Source organism: Acipenser ruthenus, unplaced genomic scaffold (genome assembly GCF_902713425.1).
Source record: "Acipenser ruthenus unplaced genomic scaffold, fAciRut3.2 maternal haplotype, whole genome shotgun sequence".
Lineage (NCBI taxonomy): Eukaryota > Metazoa > Chordata > Actinopteri > Acipenseriformes > Acipenseridae > Acipenser > Acipenser ruthenus.
This window is the reverse complement of record NW_026707767.1, coordinates 1-10,523: the sequence shown is the minus strand read 5'-3', so window position 1 is coordinate 10,523 and position 10,523 is coordinate 1. Positions and strand designations below refer to the sequence as shown.

The following is a 10,523-nucleotide window of genomic DNA, read 5'->3' as shown; positions in this document are numbered from 1 at the left end:
TTTTCCTTTTGCTCATAAATAACATTCATTTTCACAGTGCATGCCACTTGTACAGTGGTATTTTACTAAAACACAATTTAAAAGGGAACGTGGAGGATCTACAGCTATGGCCAAAAGCTTTGCATCAACCTATAGAATTAACTAATTTTGCTTCATAAAGTCGAATGCAACCTGCTGAATTCTGTTACGTTAACATACTGAATTGCATACCACTGCTTTGTAGTTTTCCATATACTTAACGAAAAACTGACAAAAATAGAAAAATTTGACATTTTGACATCTAACATGAAATACTGTGCTACTATTATGGCTTCTGGTAGACTTCTGCAATATCATGTTGTAGTTTCCTTGATTACATGATCTGAATTATGTTCACACACATTTTGAATTATTTTTTTTTTTAATCATGTCTCAATATTAAAACTCTAGGGTGATGCAAAACTTTTGTCCATAGCTGGTAGTCTGTTGAATGGTTCCTAACACTTACACTGCACAATCAGCTCCACCACCGTCTCCCTGGGCTTGACGTTGAATCCGTTGTACTGGCTGGTTTGGCACCGGTAGGATCCGGTCATTTCCCGGGAGACGTTCACAATCCGCAGGATCCCGTCGTAGCTCTCTGTCTCCATGCTGCCGTCCGGCATGGGCGCCTCCTTGTCCGCGCGTGACCACAGGATGATGGGCTTGGGCTTCCCAGTCACCTGGCACTGCAGCTCCACCGTGTCCCCCTCCCGGGTGACCAGGGGTGACTTCCCACTGGGGATCGAGAGTTTCGGAGGGACTGAGAAAGAGAAAAACAAAAGCGGAACTAATATGGGTTCTAGTAACTGCTGACGAGAAGCGGATTCAACAAGTGGTTTCACCTCCTAGATCCAGACGTAATAACAATCCAGCAGGAAACTGAACATGTAAGCTCAAAGTTATCCACAGTATTTCTGCACTGTATTTTTGCAATTTCCCCATGCTTTTCCCATGGTTATACTATGTATTTTCCATAGTTTACCCTGGTTTGCCGTGTTTATCAGTATGCTTTACCATACCTCGCTAATCTTTGTAATGCTTTCACTATGCTTCATTCGACTGCTATGCTTTTGCTATGAGAAACATGTATAAGGCACAGCTTCCAAGTCCAGGTTTATCTGTCCTCTTGCAGACAGGCAAGCTAGAAAGTAAGCAAAGTTAGCTGACTGCTGAAGTAACTTGTGGCTAACATCAATTTCAGAGAAGTGCAACACAATAAAACTGGCAAAGGCAATTAGAGGAGATTGTGCCATTTAATGCGCTTGAAGTAGTTTTGCGATTCGAGAGTGATGATGGCACCCAGGAGACGATGGGTAATATCTTCTGTTAATGTTTTAAAAATCTTGGCATGGGGCATTACAGTCTAGGCTATAAAGCATATTTAGATGAGAAAGCAATCTCTTTTCATCAAGAGTATGTTGGCAATATTGCAATAAAATAGCTTTATGTTACCCACAGTGCACAGAGAAAATAAATATCATTTAGGCAGGAGAAATACTGTAAGAGGAGGAGATATTTATAAATCAGTCTGATTAACAGGAAATCCGCCACAATGCAGTTTAATTCATTTCAGTGTTTGTAACCTTTCTTCAAGATTGCGCCTTTGCTTTTAAAAAACGGCCGAGAAGTTCCTTGAGTCCTACCAAACTTTATTTAGGAGCGTATTTAGGATTCATCTGTGTAGATCATTAAAACAGATCTCCAGACCCTATGAGAACGACTCATATCTTGAGCCCATCAGTCCTTAATAAAGCTCTAAGTGACATTTTCGCAGAATATTCCTTAATGGTAAATAAAACTAAGAGGAATCGCACCTCACACTGAACAAGCAAACACAGCAGGTCAATTAATGATTAACTCTGGAACGCGAACGTGTCTCAAAGCATTAATAACATGCCTGATTCTATTCAATACTACTGAGTAATGAATGCATGGTTCATTATTAATTCATGATTCTTAATAATAATTCATTACATTCTTTTATCTGCTGGATATGATTTAAATCTTTTGAGTTGTTATTTATTATTAAAATGTTTCATTTGGGGAAGGGTGTATATAACAAGCAACACTGTGAACTCGGATCAATATGATACATGGTGTCAGCGTGTGGCCATGTACAGCACAAAGCCACTCAGCGCCACAGGACTTGTATCTACGGCAGTGAACCTGAATTCATAGTGGATGGAATAAGGCTACCTTCTGAAGACATAACCTTCCTTAGCCTAACCGGTTCAGAGACCAATCAGACCTCAAATCTGACCCTCTTATGAATTGTCCATAAGTGTACATGTGCATATGGACAGATGGAGATGGATAGATGGATGGGCTTACAGATGGACATACGTATGGACGGACAGATGGGGAACACCTCTTCTCTATCCAAGAGAGTTATAAATGCATGGAATAGCCTACCAGCTGAGGTAGTGGGAGATCAGTAAGGGGAGATGGGTGTGCTAACCCCTTGATGGGCTGAATGGCCTTTTCTCACTCCAAACATTTCTCGTGTTCTCTAGGGGCATTGGGTAAGCCCAGCATGCATGGCGGCCCTCACCGGTGGTGGAGGAGATGTTCACGTCGATGCTGATGTCCGCTATGCCTCCCCCCTTCAGCGACGCCATGCAGGTGTAGGTCCCGAAGTCGGTGAACTTGAGGTCGATGATGTCCAGGTTGGTGGTGCCCGGGGAAGCGTCGGGGTCGGTCTGCGTGATGACCATCCTCTCGGAGCTGCGCAGCGGCCGCCCGTTCTTCAGCCAACTGAACGCCAGCTCCTCCGGGGGAGTGGCCTCCACCTGGCAGGAAATCTTCACCTCGCGGCCGATCTGGATGTTGTCGTCGTTGTGGTACGGGTCAGGGGTGATCCAGAACCGGCCCTTCTTCAAAGCTAGGGAAAAACAATGAACATGCTGTTAAACACACACGCACACACACACACACACACACACTGACATACACTGACACACAAGAAAAATCATGTTCTTGCCCTGTGGAAAATGGACAGACTTTCTCAAGTAAATATCTTATAGGAGGGGCTTTTCTTTTTGTGCAATGCAGGATTTTGAGAAAAAAAAAAATCATAACTTTGTTTGTGCTTTGAAAGTATAAGGCATTCAGTTTAGTATGTAGAAGTTTAGTGTAGGCTTGTTTTTTAACCAATCAGATATAAAGTCGCCAGGTACAGCGTTTGCAGTTGCTATGTACATGCTGTATTGTGCATGCTGTTCACAGTCCCGGTGTCTAGAGAAGAACCCCCTGCTGACACAATGTGGGAGTGATGGATCACTGGTAGTACCAGCCTCTTCCTGTGGGTCGAGTGCTAACGAGAAGAGATTACTCAGCCATCCGTGACATGTGATCCATCAGACACGTCCCCCGGAGCTGCATGCATTGCAAACTAGGGGCTGAGACTGTATGCAGGTTGTCAATAGCTCAAATTAGTCCATAAGGAGAAGGCGGGTTAAATTTGTCACGCTCAGGCTATAAAGCTTGCCCAAAAAGCGATGTGATGTACAGTCCTGTCTTGTAGTTTAAATGATTGCAATTTTACATACTGCTAACGATTTTAACATATCCTTACAGCAACACAAAAACCGTTCAATTTAATCAAGGCCACATGGTGTTCGATACAGTCTATTTACTGATCAATCATGCATGCATGCATATAGTGCATGCATCTGTCAATAAATTACATACATCATTTACGGGCATTGCGAGGACCAGGTGAAAGTACATACAGTAGTGACAGTGTCACGTTCAACAGATTAAACGCTTAACTCCTTTTCGTTTAAACGGCTGTTTCATTTATCACTGCGTCCTCACCCTCTCTCATTAGAATCTCGCACGAGACCCTGTCATGTCTTAAAGGTTCAGCACTCAAAACATAATAACATAATTGTCACACATTGTAAGGCCCCTCCCTATGTGCCTGCACTGGTTGATACTTGCTAAGCATGCTCAGTACCAAACTGCATCTTTATTACGGTTTCATCAGTTCACAGCTCACATCACAGCTGCCGCTGATTCATTTTGTCCACATATTCCAGCCCAGGGACACGTGATGTAAGACCCTGTGGTTGTTCTGTTCTAAACTCTCCTCCACCCCCTCCCATTCCCCCAATGGCAAACACAGGAACATGTTTTCACCGTAAAGAACTTACATTTCTTACACAGTCTCCACCAACACTAACTGCCTTTTTAAAGGCTTTTTATGTTTCAATACAGCAGCCAGAACACAGTGGCGTCATGAAGGTCTTGTTTTTATTTTTTATCACAGCATCAGGCTGCCTGCTGTTTCTGTCATCCTTACAGAAGTGTATATAAAATACCCTGTCTGATTTCTGATTAGAGCCCACCCCAATCCCACTGAGCGGTCACAGAGACTCCTGCAGTGCCACCCACAGACATTGTCAGGCCCAGGACAAGTTCTTAAGTCAGTAGTTAGACTGAGATTCTATCAAAAGACATGAAACATCATCCTTCCTCTTCCCTTTTACAGTTTGATGCTTCTTTCTTTTTGGGAATCACTCTCATTCTGAGCTAGCTTTTTCTTTGCTCCATTCTTTATATACGACTTTGAAACCTGCGCTCTGACCATTTTCTGATAGCTTTTATGATCAGATCCTTACTTGCCTCCAGTGGTCTCACAGGTGGGTATTTGAAACCCTGTGGTTGACCGTTCACTTGCATGCTGATATCAACACTGGCCGTGCTTATAGTTGCATTCCACGCTCCCAGAAAGAGCCACATCTCAGATACCAGGCCTGCCTGGTGTGATGCAGCTGATAACCCAGACAGCGCACTGCTCTTTCACCAATGTAAATGCTATTCAGAGGGATCCATAAATTATTTAAAAACGAATTTGAGAAAAGCTGATTAACATGTTGATTTACATGCCAAAGCGGGTTTTACACCCTGCATTCCGCTGAAATTAAACAGCAAAACAAATAACATTTACCTTCATTCCGATTGTCTGTATGTAAATATCAACGGTGACATTATAATACAGTGAATTGTGGGCATGGCTGGGTGATTCTGCCCATGGCACCTGTAGAATGCATTAATCACTAACATTATTCTCTGATGTCCAAGTTAGTTAGCGTGTTTGCTACCTGGGTGCTGCCTTTAAGCAATACAACATAGCAAGCATGATCAGATAGATATTGGCCTGCAGTAATGGATAAGCGATCTGCACCATGTAAAAGTCTAGGATAGGCACTCCGAATACGACTGGATGAGAACATCCCCAGAGTTATAATCCAAGCTAACTCGTATTATTTCATAGATATTCTGATACTCTATAGACAGTGTAGTCTTAGCAGATGGGTCAGCTGGCAAGCACACTCAAAAAAGCAATTGATATTCACTGGCCCTGTTCTAGGCACTGAGTGAGAATGGACTTGGTGCACTTTGCTGCACAACATTGCAATTTGTGTGAGGTGATGCCTTTTTCCATTCAGGAACAAATTGTACAAATTGCATTAATGTGCAAGTAAAGGCAGCACTAATTGACTACATGTGCAATAAAAGCTCTCTTTAAAGACCCTGGTGTAAAAACCAAGACTAGCAAAATATAAACAATTAGGCAGGTCTGTTTGTTCCTCAGCACTGGATCACTGGAGGCACTACACCCTGTCAACAGGGCATGTTCTGAACGCGGTGGGGACTCGGTCAACGCTGATGCATTACTCCCTGAACACAACAGAAAATGGACAGCTATGACCAAGGACCAGCGCAGCGCAAATTAAGAATTGATTTCTGCAGAGCTTAATGATGTGCTCTGGAGTCAGGAGATCTTGGCTTACTGAGAAACTGCACAGCCTGCCCCTTTTTAATTTACTTCAGCTTCCCCCAGGGAAAACAAAAGTCTTGTACTACTGTCTCATACCTTTGGTGTGATGAATCTAGGACATACTAATAGGGGTCGGTCAGACAGGGTTATGGCATGGGAGCCACCGTTGTCGTGAAATTCAACTACTTCAAATTCTCCTCCACTCTCTGAAGCTTTAAAGCAAATGGATATTCACACCTAGGTATCATCTAGAATCACTTGTATGTGTTACTCACAAAGGCTGATATCGGCATTCCTTCCAGGTTTCATATGAAGTACTGGAAATTAAAGCAGTTTGTTCCGTGTTACTTTGGGGTTGGGCTGAGTCAAAGACTGCGGCTTATTCCTGGTCAATGGGCAGCGTTGTGTGTTATGCTGCTGTTACGGGTTATTCAAACAAAACCTCTTCTCAGCAGTCATGGGTGGTTTTCTTGTACTACAGAAATGTACTACAGATTACCTTATGAATAAAAGTTCATTCAAAACATATTGGTAATACTTTATAGCAAGCGTGTTAACTGTCTTTGAGTCAGGTGTAATTACATATGAACAAGTATATTATTTCTATTGAATTCAAATTAAGTTAGCAGTCGCTCATACCGAACCCGAATTCTAACTTTATTTAATCACGGATAAGCGGAGATTTAAATATACTCCAATATAAGTAAGCATTGAATTTGGATTGGATTTTTACTTTGTGTGAATTCAATAGGAAATGTGTTAGTTCACACATAATTACATCTGCATTACTGAGACTTGTTTTAAAGCAGAACCAAACTATCTATCATTTTTTTTTAACTTTCAATTGTAACTTCTTTGAAATGCAAGACCGTTGAAACGATCTGTCCTTGAACCAGCCGAACACTCTGACCTCGGCTCTGAGCTGTCTGACATAGTTATGACTTCACTCAGTTAACAGTACCATTGCAGCTTCTCATCACCTAGTCCAGACACAGTTAATATTGTCAGCTTAATGGATTCCTCAGAATCTAGAAGCACAGCATTATTTGCATAACGGTGCGGTACAGCCATCAAAGTGCACATGCCCAAATATAATAAGCTTTACTGCATGATTAAGGAACTAACATATTCTGCTATCACTGTCAGGTTTACATGCATAGTTATGCATATAGTCAACACACAGCATATGGATTCAATGACTTGGATATAAAGTATTGTTTTGTATTCACGGCATGTGCTGTCCCTGCTCTGTCTTCAGTGTAAAATTTGCACTGTGACAAATCGTCATCAACTGGACAAAAGGAGGGAGGTAAAAAAGGAAAAATCAAAAAGACGGTTGTCTCTCTCTTTTCTTTTAGTAAGTGTGAAAATCTGAAAAGCTGTTGAAGTTTTCTAGAAGTGTCCTGTTCAACAAGGTCATTCAGAAAGCACTTTAAAGCACAGGAAGGAAAGCCATCTAGTCCAGTATTAGGCATAACAAGCAACAATTTTAGCCATCCTCACAGAAAAGTTTCAGTAATTATAGCGTGCTGGATTCAACGCCTCCTCTCCCAAGATCCGATCTGCAGCGTCGCCCCATTCCTTCTACAGATTCCTCCTCAGCGCAGTTTTTAGCAGTTCTATTATTATCAGCTCCCCTCAGCGCTTGCTTTTAACTCCACTTTAAAAAATAAATGTCAGCGCGATTAGAAAACATTTTCTACCAGGAGGCCTTGAAATCAACTTCTTAATGATTACAGACGTTGCTTCAAACCAGGCACATGTATCTTTCAGCTGAAGCGTGAGTGAGACTGCTTTCTCCTGACAGATCTTCCTTATATTGTATTAGCTTTGAGAATGAAGAAAGGGACAAGACCAAGAGAGAAAGAATGTAAGAGAGTCGATTAAACCCTCTTGTTTTTGATGTATAGGTACTTCTCCAGGCATATATAAGAAACCGTTTAATTACTTTAAAACGTGATGCGAAGCCTTACACACTAGCATGATAAAAAAAAAGGTTTTGTTAGCACATCTGATCTTTCTTTTTGATAATCAATCATCGAAACCCACTATGCTGTGTTTATTGTTTTGTTTTTCATAAATTGTAAGTATCACCGGCATTGCCATGCTCTGTTAGTGATATTGCAGTGTTGTTCAGAAACAGCTTTTCTTTCCACCACAGTCCCACCTGTCTCGTTCTGTCTCAATGTGAATGGAAGACAGTGTGAACAATAGCTTCCCCACAGCAAAGCAGCTGGCATCTGGGTTGGGTTACTCTAGTTTACTTTCCCCTGCTCAAGATAAGAAGCTCCCCTCAGACTCCACAGCTGCTCACAGTTCAGAACAGCAAAATCCACAAGAAGCCTTTTTTGGAAACAGTCTTTCTAGAGCTTTAAGAAGCTGTAATAGAGATTTGAACCTGCTTGCTTTAAGCATTGCTAAAGTAACCCATCTATAACTTACATGATGTCAATATTAGTACACATACATTCCTACGGTACTTTACTTAACATAATGTTCAAAACTCAATCGGTATGAGAAAGACAGACCATGTGAAAATAATTACATTAGAGATATTCCATTTGCCAGCTTTAATGAGGCATATTGAATTGCTGCTGAGAGTATGATGAGGTCTGATTATAAAAGAAGCACGGCAACTGAAGTCCAATCAATAGGACTACTGCTGCTAAATATTAATAATAATAATAATAATAATAATAATAATAATAATAATAATAATAATAATAATAATAATCATGTCGTCGTAGCAGTAGTAGATTCAGCCTCTGGTATTTCTAGATTGATTTCAGGTTGAGAAGTATCTTGACATGATCTTCTGCCCCCTGTAGATAATGAGACTGCAATGTACATGTGGTGGTTTCATAGAGGTTGGCACATCATCAATACAACATGCCTTGCTCTATTGATTTGGTGTTTTTTGGCAATACTCACCTTCCTTTTGCAATCAGCTAAAATTGTTTAAAACACTGAATTAATAAAGCTGCTATAATCATATATAGCTTGAGCTTTTAGCCGTATACTACTTTAATCCTGTTACAATGATGTACACAGTTTAATTGTGTGCTGTATGATATATACTTGAAAGAGTACTAACATATGCTAAAAGAGCACTATACCCCTTTATAACTAATGCAAAAAAATCTTTCAAATCTGCACCTGTGTGATCTCTATCTATAATGGAAGTCCAGGACAGGTAAGATTTATAGAGTTGTTTCATTTAGCTATGACCTCCTCTAAAGGGTTTATGCCAGAGTGAAAACCCACTCACTGTCCCAGCTCACCCAAGCAGACAGTAAAAGAAACATTAGCCTGATAACCATGCTGTAATCTTTACTGTGCTTTAGGGACAAACAGCAACCTTGTGCCGTGGACCTAACTGTTTTAAGACACACAGTGAAAAGCGTATTTAAAGACTCTCCAGTATATCGGTCTCCAGTGATTTTATTTGTATTTTGCTTGAACATTTACAAGAGCTGCTCTGTAATTTATGATATCTGCTCCATTATAAAACAAAAAATGTTTTCCATCAGAGTGTGGTTCTCAGGAAAGCAGGTCACATTGTGTTTAACTTGACTGATGCCACCTGACCTTTTCTAACATATTTTAAAAGCTGTCAGATGTAAATCACTATTGATCACTATTAGCCTGGCCATGAATCTGCTCTGAGTGAACTCTGAGTCTTTATTCGCATTTATTTTCTTGTTCCTGGTTGTCAAGAGACATACAGTAAAACACAGATCAATGGCACTCGCGCATGGCTCTTTCAATCTATTCCAGTCCAGGACCTTGTTCCAACCAAATCCTTAATTACTGAATTGAGCCGTCCAGTGTCTTTAATTACCACAAGGCTGGATCAAGCAAAGTGTCTGAACCAAAGCACGGCTTGTAACACCCCCGCATGGCCTCCCCCATCCTGTTCCAGATACAGGCTACTGTGCAAAAGCCATTCCCCTTCCGGATGTTATAGAAGCAACTCCCGGCTGGGGAGATTTCTTTTCGGGTGCTGGGAATAAGCCTGGACTTGCCCTCTTATGTTACACACTAGCTTTCTGGAATGCGGCGCCACACTGGACTACACACCTGTCAATGCTCATTATTCTTCAACGCTGTGCACTAAACAACCTCTCCCTCTAGGATCTTGAATGATTCTAGCCAGGGGGACGAAATGTATTGAGAGCTGGTGGCGAGTGAACATTGGTCTACTGTACATCAATCACAAAGAAGAACCCAATGAATATTTGGAAGTGCTGCTCATTCCACTTCTGTGCACATGCACTTCCTTAGAACTGAGCCCGGCCGAGGATTCCAAACAAGGTCTCGGCTCTCAGAGAAAGGAACATTATGAAAACGTCATATTTCTGGTTTTAAAAAAAGTATCCAGTTGCTCCAAATTATCGCTGAATTAAGAAGTAAACAAGAAAGAAATGTGTGTGTGTGGTGTGTGGCGTGGAGCCAAATCGTGGACGGAAACAACAAGGTTTTTACTGTGTATAAAGTTACAAACGTCCTTTTAAGTACAATCGAGTTGTTTATTTGCCATTGTTTTATTTTAAAGGGTGCTTTGTTTGTTTGTTTGTTTGTTTGTTTGGAATAAAATGCTTGGAAAACCCTCCCCAATGAATGTTTCGATTCGATACACTAGAAACCAGCCTGCAATAGTAACAGCTATCAAGAAAGCATTGCTCCTACAGCATGGCAGTCTTCCCTTGGGTTGAAC

At 41.2% G+C, this 10,523-nt stretch overlaps 1 protein-coding gene across 1 annotated transcript; it reads right to left on the bottom strand.

Moving 5' to 3' along the window:
• Positions 1–240: 240 nt before the first annotated feature.
• On the bottom strand, positions 241–4,764 carry LOC131728254 (MAM domain-containing glycosylphosphatidylinositol anchor protein 2-like). The gene is made up of 3 exons (XM_059019351.1): positions 4,644–4,764; positions 2,573–2,902; positions 241–781 (listed from the first exon to the last, which is right to left on the bottom strand). Exons 1-3 carry the CDS (start codon positions 4,762–4,764, stop codon positions 477–479), a joined length of 756 nt encoding a protein of 251 aa, XP_058875334.1. The 3' UTR covers positions 241–476.
• Between the last annotated feature and the right edge of the window lie 5,759 nt (positions 4,765–10,523).

What these genes read in the sequence shown, in the direction of transcription:
- LOC131728254 (XM_059019351.1), bottom strand. Translation starts at nt 4,764, where the DNA reads ATGTGGCTCTTTCTGGGAGCGTGGAATGCAACTATAAGCACGGCCAGT. An exon ending in TGTGAGACCACTGGAGGCAA is followed by an intron (nt 2,903 to 4,643) that starts GTAAGGATCTGA and finishes GTTTTTCCCTAG; the next exon opens with CTTTGAAGAAGGGCCGGTTC. An exon ending in GAACATCTCCTCCACCACCG is followed by an intron (nt 782 to 2,572) that starts GTGAGGGCCGCC and finishes TCTCTTTCTCAG; the next exon opens with TCCCTCCGAAACTCTCGATC.